The 22,492-nt window shown below is 39.6% G+C and overlaps 1 protein-coding gene across 10 annotated transcripts in view; it reads right to left on the bottom strand.

The window, feature by feature from the left end:
• The window catches only part of LOC124070351 (RIMS-binding protein 2), a 59,950-nt gene that overhangs the window by 29,996 nt on the left and 7,462 nt on the right, over positions 1 to 22,492 (bottom strand). For all 10 annotated transcript variants that reach the window (XR_006845176.1, XR_006845177.1, XM_046410180.1 and 7 more), the window contains exons 3-6: positions 5,118 to 5,225; positions 4,692 to 4,820; positions 3,369 to 3,545; positions 2,582 to 2,764 (exon numbers count right to left, since the gene is read on the bottom strand). Coding sequence is in view for 8 of the 10 variants with exons in the window: in XM_046410180.1 (XP_046266136.1) it covers positions 2,582 to 2,764; positions 3,369 to 3,545; positions 4,692 to 4,820; positions 5,118 to 5,225 (597 nt within the window). In the remaining 2 variants the exon portion in view is untranslated. The remainder of the gene's footprint in view (positions 1 to 2,581; positions 2,765 to 3,368; positions 3,546 to 4,691; positions 4,821 to 5,117; positions 5,226 to 22,492) is intronic.

Genomic DNA, 22,492 nt, shown 5'->3' with positions numbered 1-22,492 from the left:
CTGAATGCTTTGCATCCTGTCGAGATTCCCTTGCTGTATTATTTCAGTCTAGACTTCGCTTTAAACGTCACAGACTATACCTGATGGAGCCTTAGAAGATCTTAGAACGTAACAGAACAAAAGTCACCGGTGCTTTTTGAAAATAATGACCTCTCCTGTCCCACCTCTCCTTCTGTGCACTTTGCAAATGTACATTTAATAAAACACAAGGAATTGAACTTCTATCAAGATTTTGGCAGTGATTAGAAGAAGAAGAATTTGAAAAACGTGATTTCTGGCTTCTGAATCACAGCAAAAAAGACATTTTGAGGCGATGGGACAAAACTGATCTAAAGAAATTGAGCATGCATAAAAGACAACCAAACCAAACAATAACCAAAGTAAGTGCTATTGTAAATAGTAAGTTGAGTAAGTAGAACTCTTTACTCTGGAAGTGGAAGTGTAAAGACAGTCCTGTGAATCACTACCAACACCTGTCCTGAGGCAGGATACAGCTATGTCTGAGGTCTGTCCTCATGTTGAGGCCACAGCAGATGCTACTGACTGGACCTTTGTCAGATGAGGTCCTAGCTTAAACCCTGGCCTCCATTTGCAGACTGCTCCACACAGCGAGGTGCCATTGTGTACACCTCACACCGATGTGGACAATGTACACTAAAGGATCAAGTACACCTTGGGCCCATGCGTACTAAAGCAGGGCCAGATCCCATTCAGCAGGCCCCGAATGCCATAAGCACATTGGTGTAATCCCTGCAGACTACTGAAACGGGTAACTGGATCACTTCTTTTAAAAGCACCTTAATGGATTGGCCTGGCCGTTGATTTTCTTTTTTAATACAGAGCATATCGATGTTCACCAATCAGACGCTCTACCACCCTGTCACTAAGTCGGCCCGTCCAAATTCTACATCTGGAAGCTCCAAAATATGACTGTTACAAAACTGGGTTTCTGACAGGCTGCCCTTGACTAGGCCTCATGCATGTCCCGTCTTTCTAATTTATAAGAAAGTGGCAGTCCATCACAGCAGCGGGACTTTCCACAGGATTCACAGGATTTACTGAAATTAATATGAAAAAACAACAGCTATGAGACATAAAAGAAAAATTCCCTTAGCCTCCAGTCATATTGTTATACTAGCACAGGGAATGTAACATACTAATAATCTTCCAAAATAAGCTAGTGATTTTAATATCTAACACAAATGCAGCACTCACTGACTTGAGCCAGTTCTCTCGCAATCCCGATTTGTCATGACACTGATTAGTGTTTGGTGTCATGTCTGAACTTTGCAAGGCTTTTGTCTCACATCCAAGCATACACATATGAGGTTAACCAAGGAGATCTGCAATGGACCACCGAGACCCACGCACAGAGACAACAAAACTCATAAGACAACCTACCCCCTTTCGTGTGATCTGTGGCAACGTCAAGCCTTCCCTTGGCCTGCTAGTTATCCAGAGCAGGGCGAGATAGAAAAGTCTTCAGTGCGGCTGGAGTCTTACCTACCACCCAAAACCCTCTCACCGCTGCCACAGCAACAGAGAGCGGATTACTGGACTGTACCATTCTGTTGTTAGAGGGGATTAGAGTTCACACAACATGGCCCCTTTCTGGGTGTGCGCGTGCCACTGGGAGTGCGTGTGTGCGTCCCACAGACGAGAGATTACCACAATCGGCATTCTCATTTGAGCTTCACAGGCAGAGAATTTACTCTACTTCACGGGGGAATTTTACAAAATCAAATCTATAAATCACATGCACACCTTCAAATGATGCAAACTGATATTAATACACAGACAATATACCTTTAAAATGCACCTCTCATGTACTCAATGTATTTTCTTATTACAAATGTTCAGGTTCGGTTTTTTGTGCATTATGTAAGTTATTCATTTATTCATGATAAAAGAGCTTTTATTTCTACTTTTTGGCCAGTGACTGATTTATCTGTGCATCATTTCACTGATGAAGAGCTGTTTCTAAGAACTAAATAGAGAGAAGATTAGTATTAAATGCAGAGAGGATCAGAGTATGTGACTTTGGTATCTTTGATCAGGCCCAAGTTCAAGACAGGGAATCATCTCATTATGGCTTGTGGCAGATTAGTATTGGGTCCAATGACAAGCAATTATATAACACTACAAAACAGCATCCAACATAAATATACACTAGATTTTAGAAAAAGTCAGGCGGATAAATGTACATTACCAAACAGTGTCTAATCCAGATTGTACTGTAGTATTGACATCAACGCTGCTTGGTGTAAAAACATGATCTGGTCCGTGCGTGTAACCAAATACTTTTCAAACTGCTTTTCTGGTGTTGCAGTTTTTGCACCTTTACACTTAGATTACAGTATATGCATAATTTTGGCCTTTTTTCTCAAAAAAAAGACCAAGACCCTCACTACACAGGTACTATGATGGTATTAATTTAGCCGTAGCTATCTTCCTCTTATGTCTAAAATGACAGTTGAATTGATGCCATCAGTTTTAGTGTTTTAGACAAGATTATTAATGTCACTCAAGGCCAAAAGGGGTCAGTGTAGAGTTATTTTCTGATATGAGGGTGTGACTTTACCTTCTCTTCCCCCTCTTCCTCCTCAATGACCCCACACTTCTCTGGGCCACCAGGGTCAGGACTATGGCTGCGCTGCTGTCTGGATGATGTGACCGACAGCTGCCTCTGGAGCCGCAGCACCTCCTTCTGAGATTCCCTGAGAAGCCTCTCAAATTCCACTCTTGCAGGTGAAACAGGGGAGGCCTACAGAGGCACATGCATCAAAAACAATCATACATCAAAAACATCATCATTTGACCACATGATTGTTTTTCATTTTTAATTGTTCTTATTAAGATTTTCATATGGCATTCCAAGAATTAACTGCATCAGACCGACAATCTCATTCACTAATATATATCTAATTATGTGGATTGTGATCTAAAACTGGCCTACTTAGGCAACAATTTAGAATGGACTTAAAAATATTCTAAAATTGTGTTTAATTATTATCACATGTTGAACATGGGATATGGACATTCTCATTAGATCAACGCACAGCTCATTCTGAAAGACCCCTCATTATTAAACCCAGCAGATGTTCACATTCAGGAGAATGAGCTTCTAAGTTACTTGATCAGCAATTAAAAACAGGCACTTAGAGAGGCACTCTATTCCTGCACTGTCATCTTGTCATCAGCAGTGACGCAGCCTTTGTAATACTGGCTTAGGAGGGAGTTAGGATGAGTAGTACCCATGTCGTCCAGCAGAGAGCGAGCTTGTGGCATCATGAGCCAGAGGCAGGGATACTAAGTATAGTTAGAGGGAACACTGAGTAAACTAGTTAGTGAGGAGTTGTGTTAAGTACCTTTGTGGTGCCTAGCCGTGCCTCTAGCTCTCTGCACTCTTGCTGTAGAGCAGCGATCTCTTTGTCCTTAGACAGCAGTGCATCAGCGTGCTGGGCTAAGTCACGAGCCCGCTGACGCGCAAAAGCCCTCTTGTACTGTTCAACTGACCCAGGTCTCATCAGTGACGGGGAATTCACCTGAAAGAAATATGTATTAATCACCAGAAAGAAATATATAGAGTAAATCTGGAATACATTAGCAAAAAAAAAACATTAGCAAAGACTTTTAGAGTGACTTGGCTTCATGTGAATATATTTAAACTGTTACGTGACCCGTGCTCTATTAACATTATCATGGTGGTTGCAAGAATGACTCCCGTAGATTTGTGATATTGGCAGAACAGCTGCAAAATCACATGATATCAGACAAAGGCAGCATTAAAAACACACTCCAGTGATATTACTGTTAATGAGCATGGAGCTTTCAGTGTTTGTGAGGAATTTCCAGCTCTCATTTGGGCTACAAGCAATACCAAACAGAACAGCAAACTAATTCAGTTTCCAAATTAGATAAGATTCAAAACCAACATTTTAACAAATGCTTTCAACTTTTCGTTGGTGTAGATTTCTACATTGCTCTACCCTTTAGTGAGCAGCAGCAGGAGGTGGGAGGCAGGGGAGAACAGGTGCACTCAGAACACCCAGCAGCCAGTGACCGAAGCAGCCGGGACAGAGATAGAAGGTCCTTAAACTGTTTGCAAGGCCTACTGTACTGCTCTATAGGAGAAACCTACTACTTCAGACTTCGAAGAGAGATATCATGTAGAATAGTACTGAAGTACCATAAAACTGTATTGGATTAGATTTTATTATGGCATTCATGTCATTCTTCGAAAAACTCTGAACAGCTTAATAGACAACAACTTCACAACTAAGTTTTCAGTTGTGGCAACATACTTTTGCACCTCAAATTAAAAGTAACATAAAATATCCTGAGGTTTGCATCCTCAGTCATTTGTGTCCTGAGTTTGCTTTATGTAATCTCTTTTGTAAGGATGTCACACCTCAAGAGACATCCTGGACTTCAAGAAAACAAGAAAAGTTCTCGTAGCCATTCTAGCGATACATTCAATTATTCATTACATTGCGGGCATTTTTTAACAAGGCTCCCATTCATCACATGCTGAACTATTCCATTTAACTCAATACTGGACATAATTGTGATGTGGTGATTTGGATGGTGGTGGTTGACAGTGAGTCACAGCCAGTATTTGGGTCAGTGTTAAGGCAAACACAGTGTGCCTGCTGTGAATATGCCGGAGGTGTTTTATTTGTGCAGTATACCACTTTGAGGTTGGCCTCCTGCAGTTTTCGCGCCCTCTCTTCCAGCCTCTTAGCAAGAACAGCCAGCTCTGTGTTCTTTCTTCTCAGGCGCCTGACCTTCTCCTCGGTCTCTGGGGCGCTGCTCTTCCGCTAAACACACAGGAAACAAATATAATCATCAGACAACGGCTGCAGCCACTAACACAAACACAGCTTTGCCAGATGAGAAAGTTGCTAAGACTAATTCAGGAAGGGTTATTAACGGTCTGAAGAGGGATTCAGTAAAAGTGTTACATCACCTGCCTATGTTTTCAGTAGAAATTCATACAAGACAAAATAATGATCTATTTATAAACTACTACTTACTTCACTTAACTGACTATGCATCTAGCCTACTTTCTAGAAAACCTTCAGTCAAGACTACAAACTCTGTTATTTTAGTCTTACCAACAGGCCATTCTCTTCCCTCAGTGTAGCACAAGTCTTCTCCAGCTCATCGAGGGCTCGCAAGAGTTCAGAGTTCTGACGTACCAGTAACCCATATTCTGTACCATTCTGGTAAAATAAGCACAACAAAGACAAATGCAGAGTTTACCAAGTACTGTTTTTAATTTTAATCTTAAATTTTTTTTTTATTTAATTATTTTTTTTTTAATAAAACAGCAAAACACAAGAGTACAGTGCTTTTTCTAGAATTGGTTGAATTATCTTCCCTCTCTGAGTCACACGAAAGCCTCCCTCTGCTGTCAGCATGTGTTTTTACATAGTGCTATCTAATGGTGACTGACAGATGACAACTGAAAATGCTTTTCATTAGACCGTCTCAATCAGCCTACCACTGGCACTCAACACCCATTACACCACACTAACTCAGCACGAGAGGAATGACAGCTCTGCTCTCATATTGAGCCATGCAGAGTGGGCGAGTGAGAGAGGGTGAGAAAGGTGATTACATAAAGCAGATTCATATTTCTACTCACTTTGCTATTTGAACTAATTTAATAATCAATATAGACCCAGCACTTCATGACGACATGCTCCTTCCTTACAGATGCTGTCAAGCTACTTCAAACTGGACAGGAATACCAATTACCTAATGATCTTCAGGTCTCTTGACAGATTTTTGCTTGGGCTCAAACTGGTTTTAGCTGGCCCTCTCAATAACACCGAATGAACTGTCCTATAGTCAGTTCACCTTACTTCACTTTTACTTTACTGATGCTGCAATGATGGCTGCATGTTCCAAACACTAGCATGTTAACAGGGCAGCCACTGGACTGTTTTATGCAACCTGCACCTTAGGGGTATGAGCCTGTGAAACACCTGTATGGTTAGATATAAAGAAGTGAGAAAGGCCTCCAAAGATACTAACCAAGCTCAGTGTATATTTACTGAAGGCAGTCAGTTGAGGCTTCACAGTTGTTTTATATATGTAAAAATCCTGGATGTTTCACAGATAAGCTTGTTAGCTTGTGAAATCTTTGTGAAGATACAGCTAAACAAAGCAGCAGGATATGTGGTGATGAAGACTGGTGTTTATATTCCAAGTGGAAGAAACCAGTAAGTGGTGGAAACTTCTGATTGGTCTTTCATTTGAAAAGAAAGTATGCCATCTTGCCTCTGTGACAGAGGTGCCCTAAATGAGCTGGGGAGCTCAGAGGGAAGGCTTGAGAGTGGATCTAGTATACACAGATGTAATGGCTGTAATGAGAGCGAATTAACAAACGGGGTGAACAGATAACCTTAAGGTAAAGGGAAGGCTCGCCCCCAGAGCAAGACTGTCTTTGGCTGTTCATGTATGATGAGAGGGCAATTACTGTAACTGAGAAAGGTAATACTGCTTCATGTGACCGGTGGTCAGTTTGACTGGTGTGAGGCCCTACCAGGTCCCTACCTGCAGTTACTGCAGTATCCACAGACAGATGGAGAAAGGAGGAAGTGCCTAGACCTAGTAGATCACATATCTCAACATGACAAAAGCACACAGATGGCTCCACATGTGAAACACTAGTCAACCTGTTAAAATGTGTTCCATTATGTCTCCATGATACTCTTGGGATCTAATTACTGACCTGAAATAGCCTTCTGCCACAGTGTCCCTTTATGACAATACAGACTAACGTTATATCAAACATCCTAATGACACAGTGCAGTACACACATCAAGGGTCTGTCATCATGTAGGATTATGCTGTCTTGGTAACGGCACATGATGAGTGGCTCTCTGGAGGGTTTTAATGGTACTGTACCTGTTATTTAAGTCGACACTAATCACCAGCTGTTTATGAAGCCAGCAGCTGAGGGTCCTGTGTGTTCACCTTCCAGTTTTATTGTAATGGGGACATTGGACATCTTGTCTTAATATCTAATTAGTGGGCAGTGTCGAGACATCGCATGTTTTCAAGGCAACACCTTACAGGCTAACGGAAACAATATTTAGACTGAAAGTAGTTGCATGCAAAACACCTGATGTGTAAGAATTTAAGAATTTAAGTGCAGCTCGAAATGTTAAATCAATGGTTAATGGCCAGACCCACTGCTGGTCCCAAAGATAAGTGCAAGTTTTAGTAAATTTCCAATACTGTTTAAATTAGTTGGCTTGCAGTCAAAACAAAGATGTGTTCAATATTTGTCACTGTAGGCAAAAAAGATGCCTCAGGGAAGACATTTATAATCAATACATCACTGAGTCAGCAGGTATGTTCTCCTCAAACCTGAATGCTCTCTTCAAGCAAATTTTGGTACCAGCTAAAATAATGTAAGGTGAAATGTCATGTCATTATTCTGAGTAAACTGGCAAAAGTTTTTTGCTTTACAAATCACTAAGATCTAAAGGTTGTTTGACAGTGCAATGACTATAGAATAATCACACCAGGTTTAGGTTGGTTCCCAATAAATCTCACTTTCACAATGCAATTTTGTGTACCACTAGGTACAAAACCATCAGAAAAGTGAAGACCGATGGGTGATTCAGTCAGGCTGGCAGCCTGGCTCCATTTCTATCTGCTGTCATGTATCCTTTACAGAATAAATTGATGAATAAAGTTATGGGTCTCCTGGGTTTTTGGTAGCTGCTACAGAAACAGTCTGACTTCACAATAATGGCGCCAACATTAATACTTCTTGGAAACTTTGGGTTAGGCAGGGAGGTTGAGGTCAAGGATGATTGTTTCAACTTTAAGTATTACTGTACCTCATATATTTGGAAACTACTGGAGCTATTAGACCACTTTGCATTTAAAATATTAAGACTTTCAAGAAATCAAACCCCATTTTTCATACTAATTATGGTCTGTATGTTTTATGCAACAGCCATTCAGTGCATTTACATTCAGCAACTATCTCTCCACATATTTACTTATAGTAGAGTCTGCCATTCCCACGCTGGAGCAAAACTATACATACACATAATCCTGCAAAATTGAGTGATAACCACTTTGATGATGTTTATTCTCTTTACACTAGTTTATGTCTGATCTGTATTAAGTTGCTGCAAATGTAAATTAAATATGCTACTGCTGTTTCACATTAAAATTATTCAACTGGCCAAGCTCCAGTTAAATGCTGGAGCCAGACACCACTGTTAGCATCGACTACAAAGTCTAAAAATTAATTGTAGGATGAGCTGTCTGAACTGACGGACGAATTTAATACAATAGCACCATGTTGGTGTTCTTTACATGAACTGCACACTCGTTTTCCTGGTCAGAATCGCATGCATGGGGGAATCCTCCTCAGATGATGTATTAGGGCCCATGGAGAAACTGCACATTAGAGTGAACAGCTTGTCATGAAAACGTATGAACAGCAGTTCTTGACCAGACTACTTGCTTTGTTGATGATACATGAATTTTTCAGGGACACAGCTTATTCACTTGTCTTGGGTTGATTTATCTCTTGTATTGTAATGTTACTATCTACTACATTCTCAAAATCCATTCAAATGTTGTGACACAAAACACACAGAGTCAAAAAAGAGAAAATTTTCCACATAATATAGAGTTTCTTTATGGTTGAGACATCTGCACTATGCTGCACTGTAAGCAGCTATGATTAGAAGACATGACACTTTTCTACAACTAAGGAATTGTACAGTAAAAGTACTGTTCAGATATGTTGCCCGCACCTCATCCTCCACCCGGTTCACTGTGGCTGCCTCTCCATTCTCCTCACTCCTTTGAAACATTTTAGCCAGATCTGCTATGAATATCCAAACCGCAATATGGACCAACTTCCAATCAAAAAAATAAAAAGCAGTCAGCCGCTAACCTCAATAATTCTTTTTACTGCCTGACCACAACGTGTTTCAGTGGTTATTAGGTCAATTCTGCTCAGTCTTTATTGTTCTGCATGGTAGATTTTATCTTGCAGCATAACAAAAACAGATCTGTTAGGAAAAAAAGGAGCAGAAAATAGCAGTGAGATGTCAAAACTAGGACATAAAATCAATAACTAGAAAGTCAGAGTTTCAACAATTGATTGATCGACAGAAAAACAACTGCCAGCTATTCTGATCTTTGTTTAATTCCTGCAATAATGGCAGTCAGTGCTGCTGTCAGCCTGTCAGTTATGGAGATTTCCAGCTTTTCTTTGTTTCAGACTTAAAAATCAAGACATTTAAAAACAGCCCCTTTGACTATGAGAGACTACTATCTTGACATTGTCTGTCTGCTTTATGGACCCAACAATAAATTGATTAATCTAGAATACGACGAGCAGATTAATCAATAACAAAAATAAATGTTACTTGCAGCCCTAAATAGGGGTTAAATTTAAAATTCGCATGGGGATTGTCTTGTTTGCAACTATGGAGGGTGAAAGGAAACAGGAAGGTTTCAATACCAGTGCAAAGCTGAAGCAGCAGTACAATGTATTCAGTTTGAATTACCAGTTGTAAGCACAGCAGCAGACCTCAAGACAGCTCTGACAGTGCTTCCAAGGAGGATGAATCAGAAAACAGTAAGGCTATTATCTGTGAGACAACAGTAAGGATAATAATGAAGAGATGAAACAAAGTGCCTAACTAGAGCAAGTGTTATGTAACACAAAAGGTAAAAATGTACTAAAAAACTCCATGTATGTACTATTTTAAAAATGGAACTCTGTCTCTACTTCATAATGTAGAGCTGAGTTGCTATGTTGCCTTTTCTACACAGCAAACACTCATAAATGGTTCAGAGAGAGTTAGCCTCAGCTCCCAGATGAACCTTTGTGTCCTTGACAGTTATTTTGCCATCAGTTAGAGGACTCAGCCGGTCCCAATGTCCCAGTTGCCCTCTCAGGAGGACGATGCTAAAGCCCAATCAATCACCTCAGAAGAAGGCCAGCCAGAATGAACTCAGCCTCCGCCCGCCTTCATTCTGATTCTAATGATCTTGGAGTCCATCCATGTCTCGTAATTGTTCCCTAGGAATCCCACTGAAACACACAGGATGTTTTCTGTAGGCATGAGGTAATGCTGGCTTCTTACAAACTAAAAACCAGCCTGCCCTTGCTTCTCTTGCTGAAACAGAAAAGGGCTGCAGGTGGTGAGGTCCACTGAAGGCCGGTGTATTAGCATTCAGCCAGTTCTCCTCTCTCACAGCAGTGCTGTTTTCACATGCGCCTGGCTCAGTAAGCAAGGCAGATGTAACTCAGTGGCAGGAGGGCAGGGTCTTCACGCAGATGTCTGTCTGTCTGCCCGTGCCTTTGGGCAGGGCAGACTGACCAAATGGAGCCATGTCCCTACACTCTGTTTGAATCTGTCAGCAATAATTAAAAACACACTACAGTCACACTGTTTATTATAATCCCTTAATTTTCTGTAAAAGAGATCTGTGTGAGACTATTGAGACTACTAATGAGACTATTCTTGTACTCTAAACTCTAAGAATACGCACTGCAGGACAAACTCTACCATCACATGCCTGTCACTATTTGGGAACACAGCAGGTGGTTCCAGCACCGACATATGTTACTGATCTTGTTAGTAAGTGTAACTGGAGCAATTAGGAGTCACTTTCATCCCACTTATCATAAAATTAAGTTTTAAAGGCCAATCAAAAGGACCTAAATTGAGTTAAGTACTATAATAAAAGAGCAAGATTTAAGAAAAGCATCACAAGTGACTTGTTACTAATTATCAACTTACATGACTTATTTCTTAGAACAAGCTGACACCAACAAGACTGAGCTTTGTAAAGAGAAAAGGCTAAAGCGACTTTTGATTATCTGGGTCAGAAGCTGCTTTATGTGCCTCTAAGGGCCTGAGTAAAAATGGCTTTGGGTTTTCTGGAATTCATCCACTTTCATGAACATTTTGTTGCAAGTCTTAAAGTAGAGAAGCAACACAGACACAGCGGATAGATTAATGATAAACAGCAGATAGAAAACATGTTACCATGACAAATTGCCATGTTAAACTGACCTCAATCACTGTATGACAAGCCTTATGTACTTGTTTATACAGCTGCATTAGAGTTGTTCTGTTAGTAATAAAAGTATTGGAAATGTGTCCATACAGCCTAAAATGCTGTATTCAGGTATGAGTGAGTATGCAAGTCCATGTACCAATCCAACACCATGTACTCTATTCAAAAACTGCTACTGCACGAGTAGCCAATACAAACGGCAAGAGACTTGTGTAACTTCAAGCATTTGTCCTTTGTGTATCTGTTTATTTATTACTTTAGCAATAAACTACTTTTATCCTAATAAAACTGCTGTTTGCTATCCTGGAAACCAATTCTTCACCACACTAAAACAGCAGCTTACACAGCATGAAGAATCGATTTCCAGTGGTGTAATATTAGCCAGAGTCAACAACAATTTGACAATATTTTACACTGGAAAATGCCCATTGGGAAACATTTACAGTATGTAAGGCTTTAGTTTGGAGGGGTAACAGTAGTATTGCCAGTTTCAACACCAGCTATCTTCTAAAGAGTCCTGAAGATGGAAAACACATGAAAGAATAAATAAGTTCAAGAAAACAAATTGGCATAAAGGGATGAACTGGGCTGACTGTGAAACTAGATAATAAAAGAAAATTCTATGGCATTCACGTTTGTCCATGTTTCATAAGGGTTTAAAATGAGCCAGGCATATCACATCCATACAGGGATAGTAAAATACAGCAGTCAGCCAGTCATTCAGACATTCTCACTGTGGTCCTGAAAGCCTAATGCACTGACAACACATTCAAAGAGAAAACATATTTGGTATTTATCTCTACAGCAGTGATTAGTATACAGTGTGTCTGACTTAAAGAAAAGCAGAAAAAACCAAATACATTACATGACAATACATTTAAGTATCCTTTAAAGGCTATAAGGAAAGGAGGAGAGCAAATGTGGCATGTTGTTATATTTTTGACACAATAGGGGATTTAGTTACCTTTCAACAAAGATGTGACTAGATCATTAAACGTCCGCAGATATATTCTTACATATTCATAAGGTCTCACAAGCAGATTATCCTTTTGTCTGGGATCCACGGCGAGCTTTTGTAGGCCGTATGGAAATGTCTACAGTCTGGTTTCACTGGAACACCATCATCAGCATTTTTACTGACAGCTAGAAATCCCCCACTACAAGCTGTCTTTAAGGAGACAGCAAGACAAAGACAAAGACATGCACATAGGCACACGCTGAGTAATACACATTTTTCCATTGACCTTTTCTATTCGTTTCCATTTTCCATTAACTCTTTGCTGGACATGCTATCTGAAGTGGCTGTATTAAAACTCCAATTTGCAATTGGTATACAGCATCATCTCAAGTCCTTTCAGTTTGTATTACAGCCGCAGCCCACATAACCATAGGGTCTGCTGCTACTAAAGCAATACATCAAGAGGCCACTAATTATAGACTGGGCCAAAAAATATGAAAACATTCATTTACGTTTTGCACGACTGGGATGGAAAAAGGATAACACAAAGCAGAAACTGAATAACAACTGTTTCATACATTGTAACAAATCAGTAGGTCTGAAAAGAAAGCAGCAGCACAGTGTTGAAGCTTTAAGGGGAATTTTTACATTATGATAATCATTGTTTTTCTCAGAGGCAGCTTCTATCAGAGACGCATAAGAATTTTTTATTTAAACAGACTACTTTGGTTTCTCTAAAATAATTACTGTGAGAGGTTGTGGAGTACGTTTATCTGATTTACCACCATTTTCTTATCCTGGCTCTTCAACAGTTTAATTTTTAAAAATGCATAATTCACAGCCTGCAAGTACACACTGCTGAGCTTGTCGCTCGGAGGACTGGCATGGAGGAGGCAGTCTGCTGAATCTGGGAATGTGCCTTAATTAAACCAGGCCTTGTCCACTCCCAGTAATAATAGAAAGGCAAAAGCCCAACCTTCAAACACCACATGGTCGGAGAAATGTACTCCTGAACACAGTTTTAATTACCTGCTGAGGCATAAAGGAGAAAAACTATACCCAGCAGAGACCAGCAGAGAAACTCCACTCATGTGGATACTAACAGACTTCACAATATCAGTGAAGCGTTACAATTTGTAGCTAAATCAATGACTCTGTCTCCTACAACATCAGTGGTTTTCTAATGAGGTTTCCTAACCTGCTCTGCTGTCAAACATGAAAACAGTTGTAGAATCTATCTGGTTTGATCTTCAAGAATAGAGATTACTTTGTTGTCTTTTTTGTTTTACTCTGTTATCACCCACGTCTCTTGTGGTTTGACACTCCACTGATTTTACTTTATGTGCACATGAATTTGCAGGTGCAAAGAATGCTCAGAAATGTTTGTCTCCAATGCAATACTACATGTTACTGCATTCAGCTTTCCAAGCCTGTGTTTTGTTGTAAGTACTACAATCAAGGTAGCAATATGCACCTTATTCACAGAACAAAATCTTGGCCATCCGTACGTGCTGAAGCAAATGCAAAGCTTTCTTGGGGTTAGGGCACAGGGAGGCTATCTACAGTGGTCTCACACAAGCAGAGAAATATCTCTTTAAAAAACTGAACATGAAAAGAACCACAAAGCTGTTTGTGGCCTGAGGTAGTTTATTAACAGCAGCTCTCTCCCTACACTCATATATAAGTCATGAAGAAGCCCTCTTGAGTGTCCTCTCAAATCCCCTCCTGTATTTATCACAACTCATCTCCCCCAGGGTACCTGACGGTGACAGATTAGGAGGTCCATCTTACGGCTTTGGAGAACAAAGAGCCAACATGAGACCGCCCCCCAAAAGAGTCCAGCAATATACATCTACCACTGCTCACACAAAGGTCCTCTGGGTGAGGCAAAAACGAAATGCACTGTCTGGAAATGCTTGTTAGTACCTTTGTTTAAAATATGAGATGTGATTTTAAATGATTATAGATGTAAATTCTTGCACAATCTTTGTGTTCTATAAACTATGTAGTTTATAACTAGCAAAGGGCTTTTCAACCATTAGAGAAATATCATGATGTATTCTTATGTAGCATTGGACTTATTCATCTGTTAGGCCAGTAACAATTTCACACACACAAAAATAAAATTTCAATATGGAAGCCTGTGCATCTGCCATGTGTGGTAGGTCTAATGCTAATTACAATAACGCATCCCATCAGCCTTCAGATCTGGTCTGTTTAATGGTTTGAGGCTTCTTTATTAAAAAGCCATTACAACACTGCCCTACCAACACAGTAATTAAAATCCACAGCAGCATGGCTGCCTCAACATCTCACAGTCCACAAATAAAAATGTCACAAAGCCCCGAGCCTGCACAAGCTTAATAAGGCATCAGCCAGACAGCGAACATCTGGCTTTCAAAAAGTCAAAAGATGAACAGAAGGAGGGGTCGCCAAATTATTCCATTTAGTGCAGTGTCAGCAGAAATGGATAGACGGGAGATAGAATGTGCTGGAGATGATTTGTTTCTACCCTGACCCTCTACAGGTTCAAGCCCGAGAGCTTCAAAAGAATATAACCCTTCATCTTGTCAAAGAAAATTACATATGCATACAAGCCCCTCGACCCCCTGCTATCACACTAGGCACAACTTAATTTGTGGTCTAGCACAACAGACACACTTAGAAATGGGTTAACTGAATCTGCTTCACCATTTAAATCCACATCAGTCATCAACAATAGTGAAGAGATACTACATTTGGCTTCAGTAATTGTGGAGAGGAAGAGGATGCACATTAAGCCAGCATCCTCCTATATAAAAGTCACATAAATGTTGAATATTATATTTCTCCCAAAACACATTTTCAAATTTATGTTTATTTCTTTCATACTTTGTAAGCACTACATGATGTGAAGAAAAGCAATAATAAAGAAAGACTACAATTGTCATTTCTTGGCTGCATTTCTGAAGTGAATGAAAAGTTATGGGATTGATGTTAACCTGGAGATTTAATAAAAACAATCCAACACAAGAACACCATTTACCTAATTTAATTCTATGGATGACTTCCACAAGCTACAATGCACTCAGCCAGAAAAGAAAGTGCATAAAATTAATTGGAAAAAATGCATCTGACCAGCCCCTCAAGGACTCTGTCGCCTTTCTCCATGTTGCCAAAAATCCCTCCCCCCACTCAATCACTGTCATCACTGTATCCAGCCCCTCATCACCAAGAGCTCACTGATAAAGAGCTGGAAAATTCCCCCGGATGTTTCCAGTATTGAGCCATTACTTAGTGAGCACTGGAAATCCCCATTCACATATCAACAGTCAGGTGCAAACATGATTAATCACTGCTACTTTTAGGGGCATTTTAATGTACAATCATACTCAGTGACTGAAAAACTATCGTACCTCTGTTTAGTCAATGGCCGACCTACTCAAGAACTCACAGTTTTTAGACGAGTTTGACTATTTGTTCTCTCTTGGCGTCATTATAGAACATTGATTGGACTGTCCTTGACACTGGGAGTTAACTTCATTGTTTTTCAATACTTTTAATTAGGTCGCGTCTTAATTAAAGGTAACAATCAAAATAAAGAAATAAGTCAACCTTTGAAACATAGTCTCCATGTGGATCCTGTCATATGTGGAAGTAGGCTTAGCCATGAGGCAGATACTGTATTTTTAACATATTGAGAAGCCCACGGGGTAGACCAGGCTTCAAGACAACAGGACCATTTATTAAACACACAGTCCAGGACAGCACAGCAGAGAGTCAAGACAGTCGATAAGTCTTGACAACAGTGCTGTACCATTCAAATGTCTAAATGCTACTGCAGTGATCCACAACAAAGCTTTACAAATCACATTCAAATACACATCTCGCATCTGAAATACACATCTGGCAGGGCCACTCTAGCAAAGAAATGCCAAAGTGACCTTTCTTGACCTTCAGATGAGTGGCTACAATCCAGGAAAAAAACATTCCTCACTTTCTGTGAGGAAAGACTTGCAGTTCGTTATGAGTCTATTCGTCCTAGTACATTGGGAGCAGGACTAAACAATACAGAAATGTCACAGACATCAGAAAGCCTGTTGAGGATGAGCAATATGTAGCTGCCTGAAAGCAGACAACACAAAAGACTTCATCTACTCCCATCGTCCAAGAAAGTGATGTTTAATGAAAATGTCCCCACAGCAAAACTATTTCATGTGCGTGCTAAGTTAACTACCCCGCACAGCTTTCTCAGTGAGGACCAGTAACGTACCAAACAAGACTCCATTCAAAACTCAAGCTCAGTTTTAATACCAACTTCAAACTTGGAACTTCTGCATTTGCCATTTTATGGAGCAGAGTAATTAATACTAAGGGATAGTCAAGAGAACCTGTATGAATGTTAGACCTAATTTGAAGCCAGTTAAATATCAAGAGTAACAGGCTGGATACGAGAAACTGCAACCAAGGTCAGTTTTGTTGTTACATGGAAGCCCCCTCTGCTGAGCCATGCCAGTATGTGTTTCTGTTGCTGCTGTATACACTTGATAGACATGTCCTGTAGTATACTCACTATTGTACTTAAAATATACTTCGTTTTTTCTGCTGATAGGTCTAATCCTAAGTCTTGTCTCATCTAAACAAAGAATCACATTACAATTACTAATTCATTATGGGGCTTGCTACTATTTTTCTTTCCTAAGAAATACTCCCTTAAATGCCAAAACTCTATGGTTGTACCTTCATGTTTGAGTGGAGCATCCTTTACTTTTGTAATACCATGAGAAAATACTGTCACTGTAAAAAACAACTAAAAATTAATTAAGAAAAAGTGCTGTGACATAAATTGTAAGTCATATCACCCAACCCTAACCAAGACCTTAAAATAAACACCTTATGATCAGCAGAATTATATTCTCTATGTGCCACATATGTGCAATTTATTATGTGGAAGTGACACTCTAATTTCTTGGCTCCACAGCTGCAAGTGAACGCAACACTGAACACATTGTTCCACCTCTGTTCCACAGAGAGAGAACCAGACAGCAGACAGACAGACAGTGGTGTTTGGGCTGGAATATGGCAAGAGACCATTACTCCAGAGATTTCCCTCTCACTGCTTTATCAATTATTCACAAGTTATCACATGGCCGGCCAATGAAACATAATCATATGACATACATACATACATACACACTAGACCACGTGGCAAAAAGGAGTGATACTGAACCAACAACAGCAATAAATTTTACACAGCTGTTAATCCTATCTGGATTGTTATATGGAAGTGCAGCAAAAAATCAAATGATCTGCCACACAGAGCTGCAATTATGTTGATCAATCAATTAGGCAATTGACTATTTTTGAATTAATCTTGATGAAAAAACGCCAAAAATGGTTGCAATTTCTCCAATGGGTTTCCCTTATTTACATAATTGCACACTGAATATATTAAGGTTTGGGGTTGTTGGTCAGACAATAGAAGACAAATGAAGATTTTACATTGGATTAATAAGTGTAATTGATAAAGTAGTGAAGCAATTATGAAAGTAATCATTACTTGCAGCCATTCCTTTTATACACATATGTGCAATTTATAAGGATTCTCATAGCATTGCAGATGTTAGGCTCATGATCATCAGAAGCAGAACAATAAGTGAATGTGAATGATTCACAGTTGACTCAGCCATCAGTACATCCTCTCTTAGATTCCAGAATAAAGAAGATTACGAGTAGTACGAACTCGGTCCAAACTGGGCTGATGGACTGACATCAGTGCATCAAATACTCACCCTTCTGCATTCAACAACAGATCAGCAGCAAAACTGACTTTTAATGCTGTCTTTGAGAAATCTGACTGCACTTGCTCTAGCTCTCCAGAATTTTTTGCTGTGCAACAATTAGGTCATTTTAGGTCACAGTAAAAGCATCTATATTTACAGGTTATGGAACCACAGCTGACGCCAGTTTGAGTGACAAATACTCTTACATTTAGGTTATTATACAAGACAGGAAATATCTCTGCTAACTGGATTAATTAAGGTACAGGAATTCCTTGTGTGAATGGAAGAACCCAAAATGTAAACAAAGTTTAGCTTCAGCATTTTGTCAAGGCTGAAAAGTCAAACAGCCTAAACATATACTTCTAAGGCCTCCAGGGTAACACTTTTCATTGACAGATTGGGCAGTGGCTGTAGTTTAACTGTACGTGGCAAGGGCCCTAGCCACTGGACAATAGGCTTTATAATGGAACAACACTGAACAAATGAGCACTTTCAAAGGATATCAGACTGTGCCAGCCTGACCTTAGCTTCATAATGACAGGAAGGGCTCACAGCTGAATGCAGAGTCCGTCGGGAAGAAGGACGGTCTTCAGTGGTGCTAGTGAGGAGAAACAGGGTTTCGTTTGTATATCAGCTCTTTGTGGCTCCATTTGGAACTCGACGTGTGTAAATCTAACAATCATTAGAGAGGCAGCCATATGGTATTCAGACAGGTGTTAAAGACTTGGGATCACACAGTCAACGAGCTCATTAGCCTTCGAAGGAATCGTGCTTCTTTTTTTCCATGAAGTGAAAAGACTGACAATGACAACTGCTTCATGTAATTTGCACTCACAGACTAATACAGGTTTTTTATGATAGTTCAAGATGGCAGACGCCACTGGGACCACTGGAATACTCAATGCAATCAATTGAACACATTTGTACATCATCCAGAATTATTTATATATATATTATTTATATGAATTTAATAAATTAAATTTCATGGTTTTTTTTTCAGTCATCAACAGCAAACAAAACTGTAAATTAGAAAGAGTAAATGTAAAGGCATCCAAACATTTAGATATGTTCCCTCTTCAACTTGTTCCCCATCAGGCCTAAAATAAGATAATAAAATAAATAAAAGATTGTAGCTACATTTAATCAATTTAACTGTTTTTAGTTTGTGCTGCAGTTTAATTTTTGTACACAAATTTGTTCCAAACGTACAAACCTTATATATTAAACAATGAAAGACTACTCCACCCAAGACCAAGTTCTGCACAGTTTTGTTTTTCGCAAAAGACAAGTACTTAGAAAGTACAGGATTTAAAAAGCTACAGCAAAATCTCTCTACAAGTTGTTTCTACATTGAAGCACACTCTTCTATCTTAAATACTTAATTTCTATATTGCCCAAGCTTGTGTCTAAATATTGCCACAATGCTTTAAATGAATGATAAAAATGTTAGTTGGCTACTAGAGATCTGTGGCCCCAGCTTCTGTGGCTGACTCCCATGTTGTATACTGACACTTCGTCAGGGGTTTTAACAATCCTGTGATTGCATAATGAAGTGGTAGGAGTGTAGAAGACAGCAGACCATGTTGCAGATTACTACTTTGGTTAAATTTGCCAACAAAGATTTAGTCAATCAAGAGCACCAGAGCAGTCCATAGTTGTCAGTCCATAGTTGTATGTGGAATCCCACATGTGGAATAACTCTGCTCAGTGGGCTAAGTCATGGTGCATCATGGAGATCTGATGACTAACTTCACCTACACAGTAAAAACAGCCATCTTTCTATGCATTTGATTTATAACCTTGTCAGTTCATGTCAGGGTTTGCTGAACACGAGGCCATTTCCAGCCACAGTTTCACTTGCTTTCCTTTTTATAAAATGTTTTACTTTTCTTACATAGGACTACAAAGATTCATTGTATTCTTGTATACCTGCTTCATGCCATATGAACACACACACACACACACACACACACACACATACATGCCCTGGACACAGTTATCAGTTATGGATGGAACTGGTCATACGAAAACTAAATGAGGTACCCTGCTGTAAATAATGGCATAATTATGAATAATAATCCAAGAGTGACAGCCCCCTGCTGAAGAACACAACTGATGACCCCCAATGGTCTGAAATGTCCAAATAAAAATTTCTAATTCATCAATTAATGATGCTCCCCTCTAAGCCTCAGTGGCCACAGACGTTCTCCAGTGTTAACAGTTCATTACGGGTTTTAACAACACTGTGATTGGGTAATAAAGGTGGGGGTGGGGAAGACCACGTTGCAGATTACTACCTTGGTTAATTGATGAGAGTCTGCCTCAACCAAACAAAGGAAAAATGGACTGAGGTGTTCGGATTCAGATTCAGATTCCTCTGTCATTTTCATGCATCACATAAAAACAAATGTATATTACAAACATCCACCAATCAGTAATTCATCCACCAATCAGTGCAAGAAAAAGGCTATAAATAGTAAGCTAATAAATAAGAGCACTAAAAAATAAACTAAAATCACACTAAAATTGAATAGAATAAATAGTTTAACGGAAGAATTAATGACAAAAAACAGCACTACTACAGGCAAAATATGTCTGCTGGCATAACTGTATGTGGCAGGTTACTGGCTGGCAGACCTACATGGCTTAAGTTGACTTAACTGCCTTCATGTGTTGCACTTCTGTCTGTTTTACTACACTCTCTATGACCTTTACAATCTAAATATCTATTTACTCTGTTCAGAATAATAAAATAACTCAATCAATGATTTCAGATGTTTTCAATATCAACAATGTTTGTTATGGCCACATTGAAGAGGTGTATGTTGTTAGTTGCAGCAATGTAAGCAAGTTGTTCTGATAATTCCTTACAGTGATGTCTCTCATTTTACAGGCTATGTGAGCATCCATCAGGCACATGGAAATCTGCTTAGCTGCCAATAGATTTTCAGTTGGCTACCATTAAATGGATCTTGTGTGCTAACAGGATAAGCAGAGGTGTGAAATTAGTGACAAGGTCATAGGTCAGAGTAATATTTGCAAACCTTCTGTTTCATGGTCCAGATTAAATGTCAAGATGTGGTGCAAAGTGCATACACAAGTTCAATGTAACAACGCAAATGATAATCCAACTACAGGTTTCTAACCCGGTAAAACTTGCTCTACATCATCCTGTAACTTCGTCTTATTTATCTATTTTATAGAACATGATGTGAGGTATCAGACATGGTCTTATGTCCTGCAATGTTAAAAAGTTACAAAACTAAAACCAAAACTAGCTTCCCACAGTGGCCCTTAAAACAGCCCATTTGGCACTAGTACAATCAATATTTGGCTACAATTCAGAAAACAACATGATCTATACAGAGGCTCAATCCACACACCGATTTCGAACAGCCACTTATTGTCCCTGTCATGCTCTGATCTCGACCCAAAGGTCTTCAAACACTAAATGACCTATATGAGAAAAGGGGGTTTCTCATCTTTGCATCCTTGTCAGGCAAACATAACTCTTAGAGAAGCTCTCAACACAGTGCAGATCTGAACCTCCTGAATGCTTTAAGTCATCGCCTTTATGCTCCATCCCTCTTAAATGGAAACTGCCTGTTTTTACAGTTTCACCAACTTCAATTATTACAGTAGTAACTATTATTACTATTTGATTTTAATTTATCAATTAGTTATCTAGTTGTTTGTTGATGTTAAACATGTTTACAACATATGTTTGTTTAGTAATGGTCTAATTCCACTGCTTTATTTATTTAGTTTTTTATGGCTGACATGTTAGCAACATGGAGGGTTGGAATTTGTTTTGGTGGTGGTATTTTTCTTTTCTTGGTTTTTTCTTCCACAGATACATTGCCATGTCCTGAAGTTGCTGTCTTGACTTTGTCATATCTGCAGAAGACTCCATGATAAGATTTGTAAAAAGTAAATTAAATCCCAACCATGCCAGCGCAAGTTTTGTTTTGTTCAGTTTTTTTGACGAAGATGACTGGTGCTACAGCTCACTATACTATGCCTGTTACTCTCGAATATTAGTGAGAGTACAAGACACGTCTTGAATATCTCCAGGCCTCAAACATTTTAATGTCACAAATGTTCCACACTTACCTTGCGTACGCTTTCCACTTCAAAACCATTAAGGTTTGCATAAAGTGAGTGGTGTCTTTTTCCTAACAGTGGCGATGCAGTGATACTGGCTGTGGTTGGGACTGCTTTATCCGAGAGCCTATGTTGCTTATTATCCTGCTCTTCCGACCGCAGCTCCTGCTGTTGTTGTCCCAGAGCTTCAGCCATCTCCCGGCTCTCCATTTCTGTGTGTGCCGGCGCAGACTCGGGCTGCTCAGGCCGAGTGCACAGGTCAAACATCACTCTCTTTCAAAGTCAAACATTGTAAATGGGATCAATATGACCCAATGAGGTGCCCAGCCAAGACCAAGCCATCGCAGGCTTTTCATTTGCTGGAGGAGAATTACACGGATCAGCTGTGGCAGGTTGACTTAAATATTAAGGGTGTCACTGTGGTCGCTTCCTCTGACAGTTCATAGGCAGTTTTTTTCTGAGCTAAGGTGAAGGGTCCGAAAGCAAGCAGAGGGCTGTTATTGCCGTGGTTGTTGGTAACTCAACAGTAAACCTTAATTTGTAAATCCCTAGATATGATTTTATTGCAAGAGTTAAAGCTGAGAAACAC

The sequence above is a fragment of the Scatophagus argus genome, chromosome 14, assembly GCF_020382885.2.
Source record: "Scatophagus argus isolate fScaArg1 chromosome 14, fScaArg1.pri, whole genome shotgun sequence".
NCBI classification, from domain to species: domain Eukaryota; kingdom Metazoa; phylum Chordata; class Actinopteri; family Scatophagidae; genus Scatophagus; species Scatophagus argus.
Note: the sequence above shows the minus strand (reverse complement) of the source record. Positions and strands in the feature narration are given on the sequence as shown.